The sequence below is a fragment of the Zonotrichia leucophrys genome, chromosome 17 (assembly GCF_028769735.1).
Source record: "Zonotrichia leucophrys gambelii isolate GWCS_2022_RI chromosome 17, RI_Zleu_2.0, whole genome shotgun sequence".
Taxonomy (NCBI): domain Eukaryota; kingdom Metazoa; phylum Chordata; class Aves; order Passeriformes; family Passerellidae; genus Zonotrichia; species Zonotrichia leucophrys.
Window position 1 is genome coordinate 10,727,438 of NC_088186.1, and position 25,866 is coordinate 10,753,303.

Below are 25,866 nucleotides of genomic sequence, written 5' to 3' on the forward strand. Positions count from 1 at the left end.
CAGAGCTCTGTCCCATTGAGGGGCTGTGCCCAGCTGCCCTTGGCCACTCCTGCCCCTTGCTGGGCACCCCAGCTCAGCACAGGCAGGGTTTGAGGCAGGGGAGCCCTTGGTGGCAGGGACTGTGCATCTGCCACGCTGACACCAAGGGCACCACCAGCCCTGCCAAAAGCCCACCTGGATCCAGGAACAGAGAATCACAGAACCATTAAGGTTGGAAATTATATTTTAAATCATTAAGTCAAATATCAACCCAGCAGTACCACGTTCACCCTAACCTATGTCCCCAAGTGCCACATCGACTCATGTTTTGAACACTCCCAGGGATGGTGACTCCACCACGGCCCTGGGCAGCCTGTGCCAGGGCTTTACAGCCCTTTCAGTGAAACGTTTTTTCCGAATATCCAACATATCCCCTGGCACAACCTGAGGCTATTTCCTCTTGTCCTGTCACTTGTTACTCGGGAAGAGACCAGACTTCACTTCCCAACAGCTCCTTGCAGGGAGCTGTGTGGAGCAATAAGGTGTCCCTGCAGGGAGGCAGATCTGCAATCAGCAGCGACACACATGGATGGCAAACGTGTTTCCCTGTTCCCAGGATCATCCGCGGGCTTGCAGGGACCTTCGGCCCCGCGACAGGGAGCGGCACCCTCAGGGAGAGCAAAGGTCCGATGGGGATGAGCCAGAGCCCTGCACCGCCACCCACCTCCAGAGGCAGGAGTGGCACTCACCCAGCACAACCCTGGGCACCCGCGGGCACCTTGGCAGGGTGGGCACAGCCGGGGAGCGCCCATGGGACTCTGCGGCAGTGCCCGGCCCATCAGAGCCCTGCCCGGTGTGGGACCGCAGCCTCCCCTGCCCTGCTCACCCCCCCGGGGCTGCGGCTGAATCATTGCCCGCCGCTCCCGCCGCGTGTGCCATCGCCCCGGGGCCGGGCAGAGCCGAGGGCAGCGGTGACACACGGCACATGTGCCACCTGCCCTGCCCTGCCCTGCCCCGCCGAGCCCCCGGCCCGCTCGTACCGGCTGCTGTGGCCCCGGGCTGTGCCCAGGCACCGCACACCCTGGGGACACTTTTCTGTCCCGGGCAGCCCTGCCCGCGGGGCCGTGTCCCCTGCCCGCCACACGCACGGGGCAGGGCTGGCGACACCAAAGCAAACAAGGGGTGGATCTGCCCGTCCCCACTGCGCTCTGGGCAGGGAGAACAAGGGAGCTTCTTGTGCAGGGCAGGCACCGTGTGGCTGTGTCCCTGCCAGCCACACATCCTGGTCCCACCGCCCTGGCACCTGCGCCAGGCAGGGGGGGCAAAGCTCTGCCAGGCCACGGCCACCCCAGCCCAGAATATCCCGGATTTGGGGTGGGATTGCAAGGGTGAGGGGCTCCCAGGCCGTGGCAGGCTCCTGGGATGGCTCCCAGGCACTGTGGGATCTGTGTGCTGTTCCCCCAGCACTCCCGGGCCTCAGTGCAGATGGGCTCCAAGCAGGGAGGGATTCCAAGCCATGGTGGGCTCCCATTGCTGAGGGACTCCCAGGGAGTCACAGCCAGCCTGGGCAGTGTCCTGGAGCCCACCCAGCTGCCCAGCCAGGAACTTCATTTGCCAGGCCCTTCCTCAGCTCTCCCAAAGACTCACGAAGTCTTTCCAGACAGGACAGTCATCCAGCTTGGCGGGGCTGAGCACTGCCAGTGTCCCAGACAGGCAGGAGCAGCCTGTACTGGGAACGCCTGGGCACTGCTGGATGCAGGCTGGCACTGCTGGACCCAGGCTGGCACTGCTGGATGCAGGCTGGCGCTGCTGGACCCACGCTGGCACTGCTGGACCCGGGCTGGCAGTGGGGCACCAGGCAGCAACCAGAGCTCAGTGTGAGCTGCTGCTGCCATGAGTCAGCAGGGCAACAGTTAAGCCTGGTTTGGAGGCTTCAGAGCTGCCCTTACACACCCACCAGGGAAAGCAAGAAATGACACGGGAATCCCAGAAAAGCCTGGGTGGAGGGAAGAGGCACACCTTGGCAGGGCAGGAGAGGACTGTAATTTTATTTGCAGCAGCCTGAAGTCATCTGCAAACACAGGCACTCCTCCCAGGGCCCGGTCCCACAGAGCAGGCAGTCCTGCAGCGGCCAGGGAGCAGAGCTGGGACAGCAGCCCCAGGGAGGGACGTCAGCACACGGCGGGACAGCAGCACAACAGCGGGCTTGTTCCAGGGCCATGGCAGCAGCCCCAGCCCAGAGCCCAGCCTGGAGGAGCTCCAGCACAGGGGAGAGAGCCAGCAGCTCCTCCCCCCTTCCTCCAAGCCCTGGGAGCTGCAAAAAGCCAATGCTGGGCCTCTGCCTCCCCAGCAAGGTGCCCGAGGGCAGCCCCACCACTGGACCCGTCTCTGGATGCAGATGGGACAAGAGGGTGCACCCAGCACCCCACAAGCCTGGCAGGAGGAACAGAATGGGGCCAGGGGTTTCCTGGCACAGGGATGTTAATGCCCACATCCATGCTGTGCCATCAGGTGCTGCCCTGGAGCACGGCCCAGCACTCTGCCATGCTTTGGCTGTCTGTCTTTCCCGTGTCCATCACTCTGCCCCAGAGGCAGCGTGGTGAGGAGGAGCAGGATCCAGATGGAGTTTGGGGCAGGGGGGCAGCAGCACCCCTGTGATGCTGTGGGAGGGAGGATGCTCATTTCTGGGCAGGTGGGTCCCTGTGCCAGCTGGAGGCTTGTCCCTGGTTCCACTGCTCCAGGACAGTGATGATGATGATGTCCTCTTCTGCCATGTACACAGGGCTGCCAGCATCCAAACCCAGCCTCGAGCACTGGGCACTGCCTGCCCCTTGCCAGGGTGGAGTTCCCAGCACAGGGACACTGGCAGGGGCTCAGTGCAGGATCACAGGCTCAGTGCTGCCCCTTCTCCAGTGCAGTCACTTCTTGGTGACACCTGTCCTGGCACACATCGCCCTTATGGCCCACCTGGCAGGTCCCCATCGCCAGCACATCTGGCTGCAGAGTTCACAAGTAAAAAGCAACGTCAGTCCAGGCAGTGCCAGCTCTGCCAGGCGTGCCCAGGCCAGCAGCCATGTCCCTGTGGGGTCACGCCATGGTCACACATCCCGTGTGTGCAGGGAGGGCCCTTAGGAGATGACACAGCAGCACTTTGGGCACCAGGAGCAGCACCTGCAGCAGCCACATCTCCTGCCAGCCTCCTGCTCCTGGCCCTTGGGTTCCTTGTCCAGGCTCACGGTGTAGAAGGAGGCAGATGAGTCCCCATTGTGCATCCTCAGACTGCCGTAGGGGTTGTAGGGACGGGACCAGGACTTGTCTGTGGAGATGTCTGGGCTGTTGCAGCCATTGGCGAGCTCTGTGTGCCCCCCGGTGCCGTAGGAGGGCACGGCCGCGGGGTTGGCGATGACGGTGGGCTCCTCTCTCAGGTAGCGAGTGATGAAGCTCTGCTGGAACTGCTCCCGCAGGATGTTGACGCTGGCGTAGGGGTTCTGCACGGTGACTCCCCGATCCATGTCCCTGCCCCTTGTCAGGCACTGCCCACCCCTGCGGGACAGAGCCCCTGTCACCCCCGGCAGACCCCCCAGACCCCCTGGTTTGGGTGACAGCAGAGCTGTGCTCCCCCTCCCTGCCCCCCCAAGGGACCCCCACAAGGCACACGAGGACCCACCAGAGCCGGGAGGGGAGGCAGGAGCGGGGCCAGGGGGTGAGCGGGGCACGGGGGGCAGGAGGGGAGGCTGAGTGGGGCAAACAGGGCAGGTGGGGCAGTGGAGTGGGGATATCTAGGGAGACACAGAGCAGGACGGAAAGGAGTGGGGAGAGGAACGGGAGGAAAGGGGGTGCAGGGGAGTGGAAAGGCAGAGGGGAGATGGGACAGGACAGGGACAGCTGGGGAGGGAAGATGGGACAGGACAGGGAATGTCGGGATGGGGGTTGGGGACGGGGCAGCGATGGGAGCTGGGAATCGGGGCGGGGGGCGCAGAGCAAGGAGGAGGGCAGGCAGGGGAAGGGGCGCAGGGGGAGCAGGCAGGGCACGGGCACGGGCACGGTAGGGCAGCGATCCCCGGGACTCACCGAGCGCGGCTCCGGCCGCTGCGGGGCCGCTCTGCCCCGGCTGCGCTTCCTCCTGCACGGCCCGCCCCGAGCGGCGCCGCCCCGAGCCACAGACAGACAGACGGACCGGCCTGCAGACAGACAGACCGGCCCCGAGAGAGCGGGGCAGGGACAGCCCACAGCCAGCACCCGCCCACCGGCCAGCCCAAACACAAGCACCAGCCCAGCCCATGGGCACCGGCACAGGGCAGGGCACAGGGAACTGGGCAGGGGGCAGTGGGCACAGGGAACTGGGCACTGGGAACTGGGCAGTGGGCACAGGGAACTGAGTGCTCGGCAATGGGTACAGGGAACTGGGAACTGGGCAGGGGCACAGGGAACTGGACACTGGGCACCTGACAGTGGGCACAGGGAACTGGGTGCTGGGCAGTGGGCATGGACACTGCTCAGGAGGCACTGGTACCACAGCTGGACAGGGACACTTGGCACTGGACAGGGGCATTGGGCACCGGGCAAGGCCACCAGTACCGAGGCACCAAACCAGCACCACCCACTGGTACCAGGAACTGGGCACCAGCAGTGGGTACCAGCACCAGCACGGGCACTGGCACCGGCACCACACAGTGCGCAGAGAGACCACACAGAGCAGGCAGTGCCACCATGCACTGTCACCACCACCAGGACTGGCACTCACACTGGTCCAGCCACCAGTGCCACCCCGGGCACCAGCAGCAGCACTGTGTGCCATGCACCGGGCACTGAGCTCTGCACACTGGCACCAGAACTGGCACCACTCTGGTTCTGGGCAGCGGGCAGGGACTGGCATGGGGACACTGCACTCCACAGGTCTGTGGGCACCTGCAAACCCCGAGCACCAGGCACTGGGCAGAGCGCACCGTGCCCATGTCCTGAGCACCGGGCAGGGCACAGCAACTCTGCACCCTCTGCAGCTCCCAGCCCCCCTGCCAGGCTGTGCCTGCCCCCATGGGCACCCAGGGCCCCACAGCCCCTGGCAGGCTCTGAGACCCAGTGCCAGGGCTCTGCTGGGCTCCTCATCCCTGCTGCAGTTTGGCTGGGGGTGGCCTTGTGTCCCCAACAAGGCCTTTTCCAGGGTGGCTTCAGGGCTTTCCAGGGCACCGCTGGATGGTGACACCCACGAGGCTGGATGGAGTGAGGACTTGGCTGTGCCAGGGCAAGGAGAGGGTTGCTGGCACCCGTGCCAGTCCCTGGCACCAGAAGTGCTGCAGTAGAAAAGATGCAGACATTCAGCACCCTCCAACCCGCCCCATGCATGGCCCCCACAGTGGCTTGTGCAGAGCCTCAGCACCTTCCCACGAGCAGTTCTGGGCAGGGCCTGCCCCTCCCTGAGCCCAGGGGTGATGGCACAGCATCCTCCTGGACATGCCAGGGACAAACACCTCAAACTGCAGCTGAAGCTGCTGGCAGGGAATTCCGTTTCCCACACATTTGCAAAGGGAAAAACCACTTCCTTCTGGCCATCCTTCTGACAGCAGAAAATATTCCTTCCCTGTCCTGAGGAGCAGGGGCTGCCCAGGCCAGACCCTTGGCACCCATGGAACAAGCAGGAGAGCTCCAGAGGGCGATGGGAGCCTGCCTGCCCTGGCAGCTCCTGCCCAATGCCCATCCCTGCCCAATGCCCAGCACCTGCCCAATGCCCATTCCTGCCCAATGCCCGGCTCCTGCCCAATGCCCGGCTCCTGCCCATTGCCCATCCCTGCCCTCCCTTCTGGGGCTGATCCCTTGTCCCTGAGCCCACTGGGCTGGCACCTCCCAGAGTGGGGGTTCCCTGCAGGGAGACTCACCAACCTTCCTGGTGGTGAAGGGAAAGGAAGAGAGAGGCCTGGGATTTTTTGGTGGGAGAAGCTGACCCTCTTCTGTACGGTTCTAGCATCGAGAGGGGGCCTCATGCACTTCTGTGCCTCAGTTTCCCCTTCGAGACTGCCAGTGGGGGTGCAGCAGAGCTCTCTGTGCAGTGACAAATCAGCCCCACAGCACATAGGGGTCTGAAAGCTGCAGAACTCCTGCACAGACCTCTCGGGGTTTTCCTGCCACCCCAAGGTCACCTCGAGGGGAGCCACCCACAGCCCCTGTCCCTTCACCGGGCCTCGCTGCTGCCCCGTTTTCCCATCTGGAGCTGTTTCCCCACAGAGAAACTCATCAGTCTGACTAAGCAGGAATAGAAAAAGGCAAATCCTCCGCCCAGGCGTGCTGCGGTGCCCCAGCCCCGCCCGGCGTGTCCCTGCCTGCGCAGGGGATGTCGCTGTGGCTCTCTCCAGCAGCGCCTTCCCCATCCTCGCAGAGCCTCAGCACGGGCTGGGTTTGTCTTTCAGCCCCAGATTTCCATGCCCAGCGTGTTCTGAACAGCTCTGCTTGCAGGGAGCTGCGGGGCAGGCACAGCCCAGGGACCTGCAGCCCCCGTGTCCCTTCCCTCTGCCAGGGCTGCTGTGAAAAATGCATGTATTTTATGATTGGCTTTTCGCAAATATTACAATAAATATTATATGTGTTGTGTTAGAAAGAAATGCTGTATTAATTCTCTTAAGTACTGTGTTAAATATAGTTTTAGGTTATAAAAATTGTTAAAATAGAAAATATGCCATATAAAGATGCTTTGTTTAACAGAAAGGAATTGCAGTGAGATAGCAGCCACAGGACACCTAAATCTTTCAGAGAAAGGGAATTTATTGCCTTCTTATCAGAAGAAATGAACTTCTTCCCGCCTTGAAGGCGCTGTTAGGATTAGAAGGAAGAAGTTGACACTGACCAGACGGAATCCTATGTTTGAATGGAATTTATGCATCATGTATGAAGTGTATGAATATGCAATGGGCTATTGTTCTTAAGGGTTAATCCTTTGTTAACGTGGGTCCTTTTTCGGGCTCATGATGCCCAGAAAAAGGTACCCGGACGTCCATAACTCTTTGCTTTTATTGTCTCATATTGTCCTAATTCAATTTGTCCAAATTGTTATTACTCTAATTGTGTTACTATTCTTTTTAACCATTTTATTACTATTAAACTTTTAAAAATTTTAAAAATAAGTGATTGGCGTTTTTCACAGCTGCCACATGTGTGTCACCTCACGGAGCCCCGGCTGGGGACATCCCTCAGCTGCTGCAGATCCCAATGCCAGCCGCGATCTGCGGTGCCCCCGTGCCAGGGATGTCCCTCGGCTCTCCCAGCACCCAGCTCCCATCCCGCAGGCACCTCCTGCATGTCCTCATTCCCCTCAGGGCAGATCTGTGGCAGCCCCAGGTGAGGAGAGGTCTCACCAACTCTAATCGGGAGCCTGGAGTTCAAACATTTCATTTCTTGCCAAGAGATTCTCCAAATCGAGCTCCGAGCGCCACATCCAGAAATCATGTGTTGATCCTTGGAGGATTTATAGACGATGGAGGATCCCCAGGTGGAAAAGTTGCTGCACCAAAGCTCAGGCTGCTGGTTTGGAGTTGTCCCATGTGGGATTCCCCAGGCTGGGAGCCGGCAGGTGCTGCAGAGCCGTGCCCTCCTTGAGTAAATGGAAGAGCTGAGCTAATGTGAGGCTCTCCGTGGCTTAAAACCAGCCTCATTTCCTGCAACTGTTTGTAGGGGGAAAAGAAATAAACAGAAAAAAAACAACCAAAAGCTCAGTGCCCACCTTGGTGATGTCCTGTGCTGGGGGTGATGGAGAGGGAGGTTCTCAGAGATGCCACTCCAGAGGAGTGGTGGTTTGAGGAGGAGCCTGGGAGAACCAGGAGAGAGAGAGGGGAAAAAGCCAACCATGGCTCTGGTTCGTGAACTTGCTGGGAGCCTGAAAACGAGGGGACAGCCCCGTGCAGGGGCTGGGCTCCCAGCAGGGGCTGCAGGGGCAGGAGCATCCCCATCCACGAGCCAGGAGGAAAATTCCTGTGCTGGCTCTGGAATCCTCAGTCTCACTGCGTGGATTCCATGGGGAACCACGGCAGGGCACCCACAGCCCCTGGCCTGTGTGACCCAGCACGAGCTCTCGGGAGTTTTTCGTAACTGCAGGGATCCCTTGGCTACTGGAATCCTGCAAATCCTCCCCTAACTGGGGTGCCTCAGCTCGCTGGTGCTTCACACACAGCAAAGGCACATTTATTTTGTAAAAAATCACCCAAACAAACAAACCAACCAGAAAGCCACAGGCACGTCCTGCTCCTGGGCCTCTTTTTGCTGGGGACAGGTATTTGTGCTGTTTTTGCTGGGTACAAGTATTTGTGCCCTTTTTGCTGGGGACAGATTTGTGCTCTTTTTGCTGGGGACAGGCATTTGTGTCCTTTTGCTGGGGACAGGTATTTGTGCCCTTTTTGCTGAGGACGGATATTTGTGCCCTTTTTGCTGGGTATTTGTGTGTCATCCCAGCGCTGGAGCTTCCCCAACTCCAGCTCCTCCCGGGGCTGTCCCAGGCACCGGAATGAGCCAGCCCGGTGTGTGAGCAGCTCCGGGGCTCCCGGGCGTGCAGTGCCTGCCGCAGGCACAGGAGGGTGGTGATGCTCTGCGCAGCCCGGCACTGCCGGAGGATGATGAAGGGCGACGCTTCCTGAGAGAAAGGCTTTGCCACTGGCAGAGGGGACAGCTCGGGGAGCCCCGGAGCTGATGGTGGCCGCTCACCAAACCCTGGGGGGCTGAAGGCTCCGCTGAAGCTCAGGAGAGCCCGTGGGTGGTCGGTGTGAAAAAGGGACACGGGGAGGGGTTGGGCCAGTGCAGAGATGGGAGGGCGACCCCCAAATTCGGGCTGTGTGAAACACAAGGGGGATGATTCCCTCCGGGACGTCCCACCGTGGAACGCAGCCATGCGAGGTCTTCTGCAAGGCTTTGACCTTAATTCTCAGCTGCCTCCTCAATAAAATCAGAGTGAGGCCTCGGGGAATGGAAGGAGAGATCACAGGGAGTGGGAGGCACCCGTGGGGTGAGCATCCCACAGGGGAACCCCACGGAGCAGAGTCACCAGCACCGGGGCTCAGGGGTCAGTGAGGGTGCCATGAGGGGATGCCACTGCTGCAGGTCTGAGGGGCACCATAGGGGGCACAGAGCAGGACCCAGGGGTGAAGCTGCCAGAGACAGGGGCCTGGGGGCTCATGGAAGCTGCAGGATTTGGTGCCTTTGAGCAGCACAGCCCCTCACTAACACCCCGGGTGGGAAACTGCAGCACAACATCCAGCCTGTGTCCCCAGGCCTGTGCCCAGCATGCCATGGGCAAAGACCCTGCCTGCTTGTCTGCCAGGGCCATGCCAGGAGCTCCCACAGCTCCCGGCTCCCTCTCGGGGGAAGCCGTGTGTCCCAAAGCGTGGCAGCAGCTTCTAAAGCCCAAACGGAGCCTGGAAGTGACCTGTCAAGGCTGCTCGGTGGGAGGGATTTCCTGTGGGGCCGGAATGTGCCCCGTGCCTCGCTCAGCAGCTGGGGGCACACCCCGGGCAGCCCTGGCCCCGCTCCCCGTGCCAGCCCAGCCGCAGCTCCGTGCGGGAGCAGCTCAGGCTCCTCTGCAGGAGGCGGCCCTGCCTTGGCTGCTGCTGCTCCCCATGAGCACAGCACAGCCCCAGCGGGCTGGCAGAGCCCCAGCGTCCCCTGCCAGCGCCATCCTGCCCTCCCGATGGGACATCCCGGCCACCTGCGGGCTCCCGGCCGGCCACAGCGATGCACAGCTGGGCCACGCGTGCTCGGGCGGGCCATGGGCACCGTCCCCTGCCCTGCCCACGGGGACAGGGACACTGCAGAGGCGGGTCTGCTGTGCCCGGGGAGCCGGGGCTGCTCGGAGCTGCTGTCAGACACCTGCGCGGGGATGCTGCAGAGCCCAGAGCCTCTCCAGCTCAGTGCCAGGCTCTCCCCTTGGCAGGGGGTGCCGCATTCCTCAGGGATGACGAGCTGGGTACAGGAGCCGCTGTCCAGGCTGGCACCGACAGCACAGGAGTGGGCCTGGCCCGCCGCCGGCTCTCCCCGGGCTGCAGGAACCGGAGCGGAGCCGCTTTCCTTATCGCCCTCCCGCAGCCCCGTCCGTGCCTCTCCCCCGCGGCTCCGGCCCGGCCGCCCCCGGGTCACGGCGGGGCTTGGCAGCGGCGCGGGAAGCGAAGCATTGTGGCTGCCCACTGCGGCCCGGCTGCAGGAGAAAGCAAGGATTTCCTGGCCTGGAGCAAGTCCTTCCCGTCCCCTCCCTGCTGCCGAGAGCCTCGGGGCTGAGGGTGCGCTGTTCCCAACAGGCTGCGGACCTGGAGCCAGGGGCTGCCCTGCACGGAGCTGCTGCTGGATGTGGAAGGAAGCAGGAGGCAGCACGGATCCGGGCACCTCTGCTGGCAGTGCCAAAATCTCCCCCTCTGCTCCATCCTTCCCATGAACAAAATCCCTGCTCGGGCAGAGCCTTTGGCCAGCACAGAGGCGCTCCCCTTGGTGCTCGTGCATTCTCCCCACAATGTGCCACGGGGACAGTGGCAGCTAGGTGGCCTTGTGCCTTCCCATAGGGACTTTAGGCAGGGCAATTCGCCCTTTGCCAAGCTCAGCCCAGCCCCATGACAGGCGGATGGATGCTGTGGGGATCTGTGCCCAATCCTGCAGCTCCCTGGGCAGAACCAGGCAGCAGCAAACAGCCCGGCATGTGTTCCGAGGCTGCACCTCGCACAGACACCTGGAAAAGGGGCTGTAAGAGCCCAGCTGGGACACGGAGCTGGGCAGCTCACATGCACAGCCACGTTTCTTCCTGCTCAAATGTCACTTCTCCTTCCTGCGGAGGGAGCAGCCGAGGCGGGGGCAGCTGCCGCTCCCACCCCGAGCAGCCGCGTGGGCGCTGCCGCCGCTTCCGCTGTGCCGCGACCTTGTGCAGGGACTGCACCTGCCCATGGCTTTTTTAGCACAAGGGCTGGTTTCCTGCTATATTTCCGTGATTTAAAGTTTCCAGTACTGGGGATGGCTGTGGCAGAAGGGCTGTCCCTCATCTCCTGGCCTGGAGCGTTCCCAGCACTTTGCCATGCTCTCCATCCGGGCATGGGTTGGGGATGGCCCCGTGCTGCCCCGGTGAAGCCTTGGCCGTGGATCCGGGGCTGCTCTCCGCACGGCGAGCCGGCAGACCCTGGGCAGCACCCATCTCCCAGCTAAGCCCTTGGCTCCGGCTCTGTCCCAGTGGAGGTCTGGTTTCTGTCCTGCCGTCTGCTTGTCCTGCCTCGCTGCGAACAGTCCCCGTTTGTTTGCCTGGAGCCGGGGCCGCGTGCCTGGGCCGCCTGTGCACAACGGCTCCTTGTTCACCGCCTCCCTCCCCGCTCGCTCCTCGCCTGTTTTAGCAATTATCCCAATTAGCTGTGCCCTCTCCTTGCTCCCCAGCTGCACCTCGGAGCCTCATCCCTCCTGCTCCGCAGCGGCAGCGCTGCTGTCCGGAACGGGCCAGGGCTGTGGGCACCTTCCTGGTGGGAAACAGGCAAAGCAGGCTGTGCAAAATCCATGCGCAATCCCAGGGCTCTCCAATCCTCTTTGGCACTCGAGGAGGGTGAGGGAGCCGTGCCGAGCCTGCAGCTCCCGGGGCGCCGCTGGCATCTGCCTCTGCTCCTTGGCATCGCCCGGCTGGGTGCTGCCCGTCCTGCCCCGCCGCACCGGTGCCCCCCTGGCACGGGGAGCACCCAGACTGTTCCTGCACGCCACGACCCCGTGCCCCACGGTGGCACCATCCTCTGTTCCCACAGCCGCCAGCTCACCGGAGCCGGGGCGGGGGCCAAGGTTGAGGTTTGCACCCGCTGCCGAGGCTGGGGCAGCCCAGGGGCCTTTCCATAGAAGCTTCTGGCAGTGTCGAGCTCCAGGGCCACCTTCTCCTCTGCCCCTGAGCCCACGGGGAAGCCGGAGTGCAATCCCTGGGGCGCTGCTGGGCACAGGAGCATCCCTGCCGGCCGGGCCTAGCGAGAGGAGCAGGACCAGCTATTCCTGCGTGCTGACAGCGTCCCGTGCATCTCCCAGACTGGAAACCCAGGGCAGGCAAAGCCTGGATCCTCCGCCCGAGCCCCTGCAATGGTCACAGCAGCGTGGGCAGCCCCTGGCAGCACCCCGGTGCGGGGACACAGAGGGGACACAGCGGGGACGCAGCGGGGACACAATGGGGACACAGCACCTGGCAGGGCAGCACCGGGGCTGCTGCTATCGGCGGGGCTCGGAGCGCCCGGCCCGCGCTGACAGCAGCCCGGGGCTGCCGGGGTTTGATCTTTACCGCTCGAGCCGGGCTGTCTGCTCCCATTTGCGTCTGCCGAGGGAGGGCTGCGAGCGCCGGGCTGGCAGCTCCGTGCTGGCACGCAGGCAGCCGCCGGGCACGCAGCCCCCGCTGCTGCAGAGCCTCCTCCGCAGCCGTGCCAGCCCCTGTGTGCAGATCAGGGTCCTGCAGGAGCCAGGGCTGGGTGAGCCCGGGCAGGTGGGGGGGCTCCCGGGGACCCCGTGTGCCTTGCTGGGCGACAGCCCTCAGCCTTGAGCCTGCACCTTCACAGCAGAGCCCTTGAGCCTGCAGCCAGCACTGCCCCTTCTTCACCATCCGTGGGGGCTCCAGAGCGCCTGGAGGGCACCGGTGCTCTGAGCTGAGCACTCTGAGCTGTGCTCCATGTCCTGCAGAGCTTCCCCTTCCCCCCAAACACACACACGTGCCCTCAGCAGACAGGGACAGGGCTCCTGGTGGGCCAGGTCTCTCTGGTTACCTCTGTCCTGTTCTGGGGACACCACAGAGCCCCAATAGAACCTGAGAGCTCCTGCAGCACTCTGGACATGCTGGGTCCCCTCCCCAGGTGGAGCCCTGGTTTCTGTCACACAGAATGGCCTCACATCCCCATGTCACCCGGGCTACAGTGCTCCATTGCCTCTCCACGGCCTGCACAGAGCACCAGGCTGCTGCAACTCCCTTGTGCCCAAAGGTCTCCCTGCAGCCAAGGCACAGGGCAAGGAGTCCCCTCTGGGGGGAGCAGAGGGGAAAGCCAGGCCTCGAGGGCCTCAGCAGCATCCTGGCTCCAGGCACAGTGGCCCTGGCTCTTGGAGGACTGCAGAAATGAGGGCGATGGAACCCCAAGGCCAGATGATGGTGTCAGCCCCAGGAACAGCCCCCATGCCTGCCCCGTGGGCTGCAGCCCCTCCCAGGCTGCTGCAGCTCCCACACTTGGCAGTGCTGGGGGGTTCAGCAGCTCGAGCAGGGTGGTCACCCCACTCCCCATCCAACCCCCCACCCCCAGGCCCACGAGCCCCCCTCCTGCCCCTCTGCAGCTCCACCCACACTCACACCAAGCCTTGGCTCAGCTTCCCCAGCTCCAAGAGCAGCAGCAGCTCCTGCAGGGCAGCCCCAGGGCCCCGCAGCCTCTGCCAGAGCAGGAGCCATGCCCAGAGCCAGCCCCCAGCTGTGCACCCACACAGCCCCAGGGGGTTACACAGGGAAAACAAAACCCTCAGCTCAGCGCTCACATTCACCCAGCTGACCCAGAAATGCAGCCCTGCTGCTCCACACAAAGCATGGGCTGCCCAAGCTGGGCAGAAGGGCCAGCAGGAGAGCCAGGGGTGCTGCCAGCTGCTGAGAGCGGGGATGGAGCAGTGCAGTGTGCCCTCAGGTGCTGTGGGAGCGCCAGGACAGTCACAGGGACAGCAGGATCACCCTCAGGTCCTGTGGGAGCCCCAGGACAGTCACAGGGACAGCAGGATCACCCTCAGGTGCTGTGGGAGCGCCAGGACAGTCACAGGGACAGCAGGATCACCCTCAGGTCCTGTGGGAGCCCCAGGACAGTCACAGTGACAGCAGGGTCACCTGTGAGCACAGCCACAGCCTCGGGCTGTCCCAGAGAACAGGAGCAGCAGCCTGGAGCCAGGCAGTGCTCGCTGGGTCCCATCCGCTGCCTTCAGGGAAGTTTTCCTGCAAAAGCTGAAACCGCACTGCAAAAACAAATCACTGCCTGGGTCTGGGCTGCTGCTTGGAGCTGTGTCCCAGCTGAGGCACGCCCAGGAAGGAGGAGCAGGCCCTCGGGGTGCCAGGAGCACCGTGTCCCACCGGGCACCCCGAGGGCATGGGCGGCCACTGCTGCTGCTCCTCCTTGCCCCAGTTTGTGCCCGGCCACGGCATCGGGCGAGCAGCGCTGGCTCGGAGCGCCGGGCTGTCCCGGGAGCCAGAGCTCAGTGTCACCACATTTACCGGGCCCTCAGTGTCACCGCAGTTACCGGGCCCTCAGTGCCACCGCAGTTACCGGGCCCTCAGTGTCACCGCAGTTACCGGGCCCTCAGTGCCACCGCAGTTACCGGCGCCTGCCGCAGCCCCAGCCCCGGCAGCGGAGCTGCCCCCACACCCGCACCCGCCCAGCCGTGAGGAGGGGCGGCTGCTCCCAGCCCTGGCACATGCTCTGGTTTCTTCTGAGCCCCGAATGCCTCAGGCTCTGTCAATGCACAGGCAAAGGGAAGGCTTCTGCAGAGCTGCCATTTCTATTTCTGGGCCTGCCCTGTCCTGTTTTCCTTGGACACGAGGTGTTTTCTGAAGGATGTGGGTCTTCCTTGCAGCCTCTCAGCCCTGAAATGCAGCTCCAGGTCTTTGTGGTCATCCCTGCCTGGGCCAGCAGTCCCTGGGGAGCTGCAGAACCACCCATACACACACACACACACACACACACACACACACACACACAAACACTCATTCCCCAGTAGCACTGCAGGGCTGGGAAGGAGTTTCTGACATAGCTGTGCTGCTGTGGGGTCTCCAGCCAGATGTGAACTTCTGCAGGGACTATGCCTGCCTGGGGCTGGGGAAGATGCAGCCTCAGATGGAAAAGGGAGCTCTGATGGGAGCAACAGGGCCCGTGGCTCAGAGTGTAGCCAGTTTGTCACTCTGCACCTAGTACAGGGCAGCTTTGAAGGACACCCCACCACTTCCCTGTGCCCTGGCCTGCTGTTTGACCCTCAAAGTCAAAACTATTTTCCCTGTGTAGCTACAGGGAACTACATCTGGAATTTCCTATGTCCTCACCTGTAACCACAGAGCCCCATCCTCTCTCCCTGCTCTCAGGAGGTAACTCTGGAGAGCAGTACATCTTCCCTCAGTACATTTTCCATCAGTACATTTTCCATCAGGGTTCTTTTCTGGCAGCTGAGCAACCCCAGGTCTGCACAAGGAGTTGGTGGGGAGGGGAATGAAGGTCACCACCCCCGAGGAGAGAGAGGATGTGCTCCCTCTGGCCCTGAACCCTTCACCTCCCCCCAGCCCATGTGCATCCCCCTCCTCCTGCTCCTTCCTCCTGCTCAGGGCATCACCAGCAAGGTGGGCCCCTCTTCACACCCAGGGCTCACAGAAGTGGCCACAGTAATAATCACTAATAGTAAAAATAATGATTAAACCTCTTGGAATCTGTTGGGGCATTACAAACATCCGTAGCCTTCAGGCTGCTCAGGGTACCACGTGTGCATCTCAAGGTTTGTGTGTGGCTTCAAACACTTTGGAGATCTCACTTCTCTCGTGGTGGGGTCTCTGTGGACAGCTGCAAGCCTAGAAACCAGCCCATGAATGCCCCCACCATGGCTTTAGGATTGATGCAAGAGCATCAGTGGTCAGGTCCTGATCACCAGCAACCAACCCACACCCTGCTTTAAACAGCAGCCACTGCAGCAGCTGGGGCATCCTTCAGCTACCAGCTGGCAACAAGAGGCTGCTGCTTTCTTGGCAGATATTTCAGCAGCATCCCTCCTTCAAAATGGTGTTTGCTGAGCCGGCAAGCTGCACAGACAGCTCCTCTGGTGGTTTGGTGGAGCACTGTGCCCTGCTTTCCTCTCCTGTGAGGGCTGTGCTGGGCTCTTGTGGCCACCTCAGACAGCCTGGAGGGTCTCAGCCTGGCATGGTCTGACTGGGGGTCCCTCCTGCTGATGCCCTGCCCCGGGAAGGAGAGGCAGAGGCACCCAGAGGGTGAAAACTGGGCTGTGGGTCCCACATCCATCCTGGGCAGGCCCTGGCACTGCCCCACACAGACCTGCAGGGAAAGCTGCTCTCTGCAAAGCTGGGGATGAGCTCACGGCTTTGTGGGTGAATTATCTGTGTGATGAGTGATTCACCAGAGCAAAACAAGATTGGTGTGAGAAACAGACGAGATTTTGGGAAGAGCTGTGGATGTGTGCAGGACCTGGACAAGCAAACTCAGTGACGAGAGCAGCAGGGAGCAAAGAAAGGCAGCAGCAAAGCCTGAGGTGCTGCCACAGGAGCATGGACAGCGTGGATGGGGGTCTGGGTGTGGGACAGTAAGGTCTGGCACACAGGGAGCTGCCAGCTCGCCCAGGTGGGGTGGAAAGAAAAGCCTCAGGTGCCATCACAGGGCAAGGCTGGCACCAAGCAAGAGCAGGGCAGTCCTCTCAGAACAGATCCTTCCCACAGGTGCCAGAAATCCACAAGGGCAATAAAATCCTGAGCAAACAGCTAGATGGCTGATGGTGAGGAAGACATTTAGGGCCAAATTATCTTCTGGCTTCACCATTCACCTCAGCAAAGCCTGGCCAGCAGTGTTACAGCTCCCAGCACAGAGCAAAGGTTTCAAACTGATCCAGTCAAGACACTGGATAGGAATGAGCTTTGCAGAAAGAAGCTGTGCTTTCACACAAGGCCAACACCAGCTGAATTAGAAAAAAACCCTCCTGATTACAAACAGCAAAACCTTTTTCATCTGGGACAAATGAAGGGAATCCACTGGAAAAGCTGCTCCTGCATGTCTGTTTAAGGAGAGCTGGACCCAGGACAGCAGGTACCACTGAGCTGAAGAGCAACCTCTGAACCCAAAGGTGTGCTTGGCCTGCTGACAAGGTCTCTGGAAATGATAAAATATATCAGTGCTGCTTGTAAAACCCAGGAGAGCACCCCTATCACATCAGCAGAGATCAGAAGGCATCCTGAGGATATCCAGCCAAAATATGCACATTTATGAAAACACTCAATGCTATAGGTTTTTATAAAAGATAACACAACATGTATGTTTATATGCCAGAGTTAGGTGTTAAACCAGGAGCAAGAGACAGGACCCAAAGACAGAGGTGGCCACAGGGCTGAGGTTTGGTAGGGTCGGCACTCAAGTCTGAGCCACACAGGCCCAGACAGAGATGGAAGGTTTGGGTTTTGAAGGATGAGATTTTTTCATTTTGGGTAGAAAGCAGAGATCTTGGTGGACCAACTCAGCAGAGGAAAGGGAAAAGCTCTGCATTGAGCATGCAAAGCAGAGGCAGAGCCATTGGGGCAACAGGAAGATCCCAGCACCTTGGCACAAACACACTCTTATTCAGCAGAAAAAATGCCCAATGTAATTTATGATTATTTTTAAATAGAGCTGTTGCTTAACTCATGGAATAGCAGCATAATAGCATACGGTGTAGCTGGGTCAGCACGGGGATGCCATATGAATTAATAACAGAAAATAGCTCGTGCTCGCTCACTTCCTGCAATTTCCTGTGCTCAGTGAGCTCAGGCGTAAGATCTCAGCTCTTGCATCTGCACCCAGGCACGTTAGCAGGGAAGGCAGGAGCACCTGACACAGGGAGGATGGGGAGCATGGAGGGAATCCCTGTTCAGCTTGTGCCAGGCAGCAGCAGCAGCCTCACACTGATTTCAGCAGTGAGCAGATCAAAGAACGGCACTTAGAGGTGCCAGAGGCATTAAAAAAATCCCAAAAATCCCTTATCCACTGAGAGAAACTCCCAGATGAAGAACTCAGCCATTGTCAAGAAGGGAGCATGGATTTCCAGGTGGAGGTGATGCTGCAGGGTCCCCAGGGAGAACCTGACTCCAGGGTCAGTCTGGCCTGGGAATGGAGCACAGCTGAGCCCTTGGGGGACCCTTGGGGAATCCTCATGCCCAAGTGGCATTGGTCATCTCTTCCAGGTCAGAAAGAGGCACCTGGGTGAGATTTTTATCATCACTGTGTGAAGTGTGGGTGAGAAGATCATCTCTGGGCTGCATAAGGCCTGGCAGAGCTGTGAAATGTGTAACCTCCAGCTCCTGTGTCTGTCCCACTGATGGCAGGGCCAGAGGACAGCCATGGTGTGAGGACAGTGTGGCTGTGGGGACACGGCAGCTGCAAGACCACGCAGAGCCCTCGTCACAGGGGCTGGGTCTTTGCTGCAGCAGGGCTGGAGGGTCAGCAAGCAGGGCTGGGCAGGGCAATCTTCAGGGAGGGCACAAAAGCCCAGGCACAATCCTGGAGGAACATAAAAAACTAAAAAAACAGCAATGGGTGACACGAACCCCAGCAGCACCCAAAGGAGCCTGGTGAGCCCCCAGCAGCATCCCGCTCCAGCCAGGGCTGGGTGGAGTGGGTTTGGGTTTGGGTTTGGGTTTGGGTTTGGGTTTGGGTTTGGGTTTGGGTTTGGGTTTGGGTTTGGGTTCGGGTTTGGGTTTGAGTGTGCACATCCTGGGTCACAGCTCAGGGAAGGCTCTCTGTAGGGTTGCCTGCTCATTTTGGCCATTTGTCTGTGCAGTCCCCATTCTGGAGGCACCCACAGCAAGGGGAGAAGGCAGCCTGGCTTCTAACAGGGGACATCCATGCTTTTCAATCTGCAGGAGCCAGGAAGCATGGGCCAGGAGTCATCTGCTCAGGGCACCTTGTGGGGTGTCCCCAGCCTGTGGGGTGCTGTCTGCCTGTGCCACTGTGGGGGTCACACCAGCACGCCCATGGCCATGAGCAATGCTCCCCAGCACTCTGCAGGACCTGTCAGCATTGCTGGGACCCCCCACCCACCACACTGAGCCCACGGTGTCCCCAGGGACCGATGAGCCCTCGTGCCCAGAGCCCCGGAGCTCAGCAGGGCCTGGGGACTCTCAGGGCCCCCTCTGTTCCCCCGACAGCCGCGGCCACGGGTCCCAGGGGACAGTGTGGGGTGCACGGCTGATCTGGCAGTGGGAAAAGCAGTGGTGGGGGAATTCCTGCCTGTCCGACCTCTCCCCATTCCCGGGGGCTGCAGGGGCTGCTGGCAGGGGCCCCCTTGCCCCACAAGCGCGGCCCCGGCGCCGCGGAGCCGCTCGGAGCGGCGCTGGTGCTGAGTCACCGCGGGCCCCTCGGAGCCACCCGCGGGGCCCGGCCGGCCCGGGAGAGCGAGCGGGGCCGGGGAGGGCTCGGGAGCGGCTGCGGGGAGAGGGGGTGCGGGGCGAGAGGGGCTGTGGGGAGCGGGATGTGTGGGACCAGGGGAGCGGGTCGGGGCAAGGAGGGATGTGCGGGGCGGTGAAGGGGTGCGGGGCGGGGAGGGGGCGTGCGGGGAGGGGATGCGGGGCGGGGAGGGGGTGTGCTGGGCGTCAGGCGCTGCGGCCGGCGGGCCCCGGCGCTGCTGAGCGAGAGAAATGTGAGGCGGCTGCACCACTGCGGCGGCACTGCGGGCGGCAGCGGGAGCGCGCAGCAGCGCCCGCGCCGCCGGGCCCCGGGAACGGCGGGCACGGAGCCGCCGCTGCCTGCCCGCTGCTGCCCGCAGCTGCCTGCACCTGCCCAGGGGCACAGCGGGGCCTGGCATCAGCCCCCCGCAGCCCGCGCCGCCGCCCGGGGGTGTTGCATCAGCCCCGCGCCCAGCCGGGCTCCGCGGCCGGGGGCGGCGGGGGGAGCCGGGGCAGGGCACGAAGGAGTCCCCGGAGCGGCAGCGGCCGTACCTGCCGGCTCCCCCGGCCGCCGGTCCCCGCCGAGCATCCGGAGCCCCCCGGCGCCGCCAGCCCCGGCCCCTGCGCCCGGTCCCCTCCCCGCGCGGCCGCGGCCGGAGCAGGCGGCGGGGCCGGGGGCGGCCGGCCAGGACCAGCCCGGTGGAGCCGCGCCTCGGAGCCGCCAGCATCCCCGGGGAGCCGCGCCTGGCCGGGCCAGCGCCGCATCCCGCTGCCTTTCAGATAACCTCCGCCGCTCGGGCCTGCGGAGCCGCACCGGGCACCGAGCGGGGGCTGGAGCGGGACCCCCACCCGGGGCCAGCGCAGGTAAGGGCGGGCAGGGCCGGGGGAGTCACCCCGCGGGCGTGCGGGAGCGCACGTGTGTGTGTGCGGGAGCGCCGTGTGCTGCGAGCGTGGGGCACGGAGCGTGGGGCTGGGGATTGCGGTGGGAGGCTGGGCAGGGGAGGATGCTGGGGAGGGCTGTGCCACCCCCGGAGTGATGGGGGTGCGGGGTGCGGTGGGGGCTGTGTCACCCCGAAGGGAAGGGGATGGCGGGGGGCTGTGTCACCCCTAAAGTGACGGGGATGGCGGGGGCTGTGTCGCCCCAGGGGCGCTGGGGGTGCGGGTGCTGCGCCAGGGCTGTGCGTGAAGGGGTGTGACAGAACGAGCGTGGGAACGCGGTGACAGTGCGTGGCACTGCTGACCACCCGAATCGCTGTGCTCGTGGGCGCTGCGGGTGAGTGTGTGAGAGCTGCAGGCAGAGCCCCGGGGCTGCTGCTGTGTGCCGGAGGGGGGGCGAATATATGCTGCCTGTGGGACGCGAGGTGCAGGATGTGGGGTGCAAGATGCGGGGTGCAGGACGTGGCGTGCAGGATATGGGGTGCAGGATGCGGGGTGCAGGATGCGGGGTGCAGGATGTGGGCCCGCGGGGGAGAATGAAAGAGGCGAGGCCTCCCTCTGCAGGGCAGGATGCTTGCGGGACCCCAGTGCTGCCAGGGCATGGCCCCCGGGACATCCCTGCTGGGGCTGGGCCGGGATCCAGCTCCCCCCGCAGCCCTCGGGCACCCGGGGCTGAACCCCGCGGCCTCTCTCCATCCCCAAGGGCTGCTGCTGCTGCTGCTGTAAGCAGATGGCCCCCTCGGGCCCCCTCCGCCAGGCACGGCAGCGCCCGCCGGGAGAGGCATCCCTCTAACAGGATTTGCAGCGTGATGGAGGAGAGCGCCTTCGCCCTTCTCGGAGGAGAGCCGGGCTGGCGCAGGGGCTGCTGAGGGAGAAAATGGCCTCGGGCTGGCTGCCTGCCCCCCATCCCCTGCCCGCAAACGTGGCCTGTCCTCTCCATCAGCCCCGGGACAAGGGCAGGGAGCTGGGAAGGGGGGGAGAGGAAGCTGGAGGGAGGGATAATAGCAGGGACAGATCAGGAGCAAGAGATGGAGGTAAAAATAGATCCACTGAGCAGAGGAGGGGCTAAACGTGAGAGAAAACCCTGAGCAGAGGCAGGTCGGTGGAGGAACCCCTTCGGGAGGGGCCCTGCAGCCCAGGGGGGTTCAGGGGGACCTGCCCTCCCACCTTAGGACAGAGGGGGTCCCGGCACGCCACGCTCGGGGCTGCCGAGGGGATGCCTTGGGGGAGATACCTGCGTGCTCCCGCTTCCGCAGCCCCAGCACGCGGGCGGATGCACAGGACCCGGAGGGCACGGCTGCCAAATTGCCGGGATGCAGGCGGGCACGCGTCCCCAGGGAGCGCTGGCAGCCGGTAGATCCATGGAGAGCCCTGGATCCAACCCCCTCTCCCTTTTCATTTCCAGCGAGCACGAAGCTGAGCTGGGGACAGAGGTACCAGGGACCGAGGGGACAAGGTGTGTGCTGTCCTGGCCGCAGCCAAGGTGAGCTGCCCTCTGGCACGGGATGTGCCCCGAGCCCCTGCCCTGTGGGAGCTGCCGGTGACTGCAAGTGGGAGAGCCGGGAAGTCAGAGCAAAGGAATTTGCAAACACATTCTTCAGCGCCACGAGGATCCCACTGCATGTAAACAGGAACAGAGGCCGGCCTGGGGCGAAGTGAGAGCCGCCTCCAGTTCTGCAAGGTCCTCGCCGGACTCACCTGCCCTGGGCAGTGCCCAGCACCGCCATCCCCAAATTACCGTTCTGACTGCAGCTGATCTGCCCTGGGAAGTGGCAGCGAAGGCGAAGAGCAGGGCTGCTGAGTGACTGCCAATGTCACGTTAACATCCCGGCAGGCTGCGGGGAGCCGGCGCTTTGATCAGCCGCCCAAGCGCATCTCGAGGCAGGCAGGATGGCACCGTGAGCCCGCCCTGCCTTCTCCTGCCCGCCCCAGCCGCGCTCCTGGCACCTCGGGGCTGGCTGCACAAGAGGGGCGCGGGGTCCGCTGCCGCTGGCCCGTCTCCCCAGGATGCTCTCCCGCACCAGCCGCTGCTCCCTGTGCTCCTGCTCCGCGGCCAGAGCGAGATTGAAAGCTCAGCAGGCCGCCAGCATGTTTTAGCCTCATGCAGGCGTCCCTCGGAGACCCCAGAGCAGTGGACAGTAATGTGAAAACGATACTCATGTCGTGTCTGAAAGGGCAACAGGTCATCATCAAAATGGAGGCGATGAAGATCATCCACCCGGAGAAGTTCTCGGAGCTGCAGGGGCCGCAGCCGCGCTACGCGCCCGCCCCGCGCCGGGAGCCGCCGCTCGTGGCCAAGCGCGCGTGGCCCTCCGAGTCCGAGATCATCGTGAACCAGGCGTGCGGGGACATCCCCGCCCTGGACACGGCCCCCGCGCCGCTGCCGCTGCCCCGGACTCCGCCCCTGCCGCGGCGGGAGCGCGGCTTCCAGGGCCAGCGCAAGGGCAGCTCCGAGGTCTGCTACCACCGGCAGCCGCCGTCGGACGAGGTGATCGTCAACCAGTACGTGCTGCACCCCTCGACGCCCTGCGAGCCCCTGGAGTGCCCCACGTGCGGCCACATGTACAACTTCACCAACAAGCGGCCCCGCATCCTCTCCTGCCTGCACTCGGTGTGCGAGGAGTGCCTGCAGATCCTCTACGAGTCCTGCCCCAAGTACAAGTTCATCTCCTGCCCCACCTGCAAGCGGGAGACCGTCCTCTTCACCGACTACGGGCTGGCGGCGCTGGCCGTCAACACCAGTATCCTGAACAGACTGCCGGCCGAGGCCCTGGCCGCCAACCCCGTCCAGTGGAGCAGCGACACCGACCGCAGCTGCTACCAGACCTTCCGCCAGTACTGCGGGGCCGCCTGCACCTGCCACATCCGGAACCCGCTGTCCTCCTGCACCATCATGTGAGCCCCTCCGCACGGGCACGGGGGACAGCGCGGCCCCCGTGTCCCCTCCCTGCCACGGCATCGCCGGGGAATGCTCGAATGCTCACCACGGCCGAGGATGTGGCACCGGTGTCCTTGCGGGACTCGCGGGGGGCAGAGGGGGTGCTGGGACCTGCAGCAGCCCCTGACTCACCCGGGGATTGGGACGCTGGCACGGGGAGCGCATCCACCCGCGCACCCGGGCCTTGCGGCTCCCCTGGCCCTGCGGCGGGCGCTCCTGTGCTGCACCGAGCACCTCACCGTGCTCCTTCCCCGGGCGCCTCTTCCTCCTCTCCCCCCGGCTCTGCCAGGAGCGGACGCTGGGCTCTGGCCGGAGTGACGCCCTCCCCATTGCCCCACGGCCGGCGGCAGCAGCACAAGGAGCCCTGGAGATGCACGGTGCCACACTGGGCCACCCTCCCAGCACAGGAAGCGAGGACAGGTCCCCAGCTGCCCCCTCCACCCCCTCTCTGTAAGTTATTTGCCAAAGCTTTCATCTCGGTGGCCACGCCGCCGTGCGCCCGAGTCTCAGTAGCCACACCAAGCTGCCAGCCCGGCCCTCGGATGCCAGCAGACGTGCGGCCCATGCCCTCCGCCGGCCCTTGAGGAAAGCTCCACTTTGTCCTCGTTTTGGAGGATTCTTGTTTTTCCCCATCCATCCCCAGCCACCCCATCCCAGGCCACTATGTGTTCACAAAGGCATTGAGCTGTGCCCGTTCTCTGCCCCTCCGCCCGGGACCCACACCCATGCCCCATGGGATGGCTCAGGAGGGTGGCACGGGGTCCAGTGCCCCAAATTGCTGACTCCAGTGAGGGGATTTGACTGGGTAGGGGGACTGAGGTCTGGCTCCTGCCCACAGTCCCTTCCCCAGAGCAGCACCTCTGCTCTGACCCCTGTGCAGAGGGGCTGGCAGGGCAGCAGCCCCCTGTGCACAGTCTTGCTTTCTCCAGAGCACCTGGAGGGGTAAGTTTGCTGCCAAAAAAAGCAAAAAATACAAAAAAGCAAAATAAAGAAAAAGCCATAGTTTTGGGTGCTCCCATGGGGCTGAGCACCACAACCCAGCATGGCCACGGCACCAGGGGCACGCGCTGCCCAGTCCTGGGTGCTGGGGCTGGGTGAGCCTGAGGGGTCCCAGGACCTACGTCCTGGAGGAAACAGCAGCCCCTGGCATGGCCAAAGCCCAGCAGCCATGCAGGGAGAGGGGCCAGTCCATGCCCTGTGCTGTCCCGAGGGGCGGGTGATGCCGCTGGCGCAGCCCCAGGCCCGTTCTCGCTCTGAGGGGAGCGGCGCCGGTACCGTGTCTGTGTTGCTCTGCCAATGCCTCCTGCTGCTGGTTGTGACCATGATCATGTTTTATACCCGGCCTTGTTCTGACCCCATCAGTCTCCCCAATAAAGATTATATTGGAACGAAGGCTGAGCTGGAATCCGGGGCCGCGTCGCTGGGGCGGGAGGGGGGTGACACCGGGATGTGCCCTGGCCCTGCTCCCCCTGTGGGACAGGCTGGGCCAAACCCGGGTTACAGCTTTCCCCTGGGCTGGCACCTCCTCCCCCAGCCTGGCTTTCTGCTCTGATGGAGTTGTGTCCTCTCCTGGGCACCTTGGGGGACCTGCCCAGCCACAGCAAGAGCCCTCAAACACCCGCTGGATGTCCCCTTTCTCCCCAGGTGATGTGGGATACTGGAGGGAGGATGTGCCATTTGGTGGGACCTGCTGTTGAAGGGAGCTAGGAGGGACATGGGCAATGCTGGGTTCCCCTGTTCTGCTGAGGCAGCTGCACTCATGGACTCCCCTCTACACCATTCCCACAGCAGGCAGGAGCTGCCCTGGGGCTGGCAGCACCAGCACATGGACCCCACTGTGTGCCCCAAAGGACCCCGGGGTCACTGGGATGGCAGCTCCACAGCTGGGAGAGCCAGGAACCTGCAGAAGAAGCAGCTGGGATGATGACCTCAGGACAAGGCAGCTCCCAGGGCAAGCTGTACACCCTGGCTGGTGTGGGCACAGGCTGGGGTGGGCCCACAGGCACTGTGTGCCAGTGCCAGCCCCCAAATTTCCCTTCTCCAGGAGCAGTCACTGTCTCTACCCTCAGCTCTGGGCCAAGGTGGAGCATCTGCTTCCAAAGCAGCAGCACATCCAGGAGGGTGCAAGGGTGGCTGCAGACCCTTTTTCCTGGTGTGCTGGTTCCCATCCCAGCAGGGTTTCAGTGCCTGGAGAATAGAACACCTCCCAGCCCATGGGTGCTGAACCACAGCACCAATAACGCAGCCAGTGCCACCCTCATCCCCGAGGATGCTGTAGCTGTGTCCTGTCTCCCTGCCTTCACCAACATCCCCACCCTGCACCCACATTCCTCCACCCTTCGTGCAGCCTTGGCACAGTGTGGGGTCTCCTGGTGGTCACAGCAGCCCCACACTGAGCCAAATCATGCAGCTGCTGGAGGAGCTGGGGCAGCCCCACATCCAGGATGTGCATCTCCATCAGCCCAGAGGCTCAGGCCAAATCGAGGATAAAGAACTCTGACACCCCAAAAGCTCATATTAAATCCAGCTGAGCATTCTGTCCCCACAGACACTGAAGCTGTGGGCCAGCCAGAGCAGAGGTGGCAGCAATTTTGCCCTCAGTAGGAATTTACCCTTTTTATTACATAAGGACAAAGGGTACAATGTGTTCTCCCCTACACTCGTGGCACCTCTTGGGCACAGAGTAAATTTAAAACTGCTAATTTGATTTTGAGTTGCAATTAAGGAAGAAATAGGGCCTTTCAGGAGCAAGTTCTGGGTGAGAACCCATTTCTCCTGCCCTATTAACCTCGAATAAGCACTTGCTGGAAGAGGGGGCAGGTTTGCTGCAGAGGAGAGGGACATGGGCTGGTGCCAGCCCTTGTGTCACAGATGCAGGTGAAATAAAAGTCTTTCACATCCCCTAAAATGTTCCCAT

General features: G+C 62.8%; 2 protein-coding genes across 3 annotated transcripts; one reads left to right on the forward strand and one right to left on the reverse strand.

Moving 5' to 3' along the window:
- Positions 1 to 1,999: 1,999 nt before the first annotated feature.
- Positions 2,000 to 4,128, reverse strand: CYSRT1 (cysteine rich tail 1). The gene is made up of 2 exons (XM_064727731.1): positions 4,051 to 4,128; positions 2,000 to 3,522 (listed from the first exon to the last, which is right to left on the reverse strand). The coding sequence occupies exon 2, from the start codon at positions 3,489 to 3,491 to the stop codon at positions 3,108 to 3,110; it is 384 nt and encodes a 127-aa protein (XP_064583801.1). The 5' UTR covers positions 3,492 to 3,522; positions 4,051 to 4,128; the 3' UTR covers positions 2,000 to 3,107.
- A 15,214-nt stretch (positions 4,129 to 19,342) lies between these two features.
- RNF208 (ring finger protein 208) lies at positions 19,343 to 24,341 on the forward strand. 2 transcript variants are annotated; one of them, XM_064727859.1, is made up of 2 exons: positions 19,343 to 19,939; positions 21,417 to 24,341. In XM_064727859.1, exon 2 carries the CDS (start codon positions 22,113 to 22,115, stop codon positions 22,908 to 22,910), a length of 798 nt encoding a protein of 265 aa, XP_064583929.1. In that variant the 5' UTR covers positions 19,343 to 19,939; positions 21,417 to 22,112; the 3' UTR covers positions 22,911 to 24,341. The 2 variants fall into 2 exon arrangements, with proteins under 2 accessions (XP_064583929.1, XP_064583930.1); XM_064727860.1 differs by lacking the exon at positions 19,343 to 19,939 and adding an exon at positions 20,238 to 20,348.
- Positions 24,342 to 25,866: the final 1,525 nt, after the last annotated feature.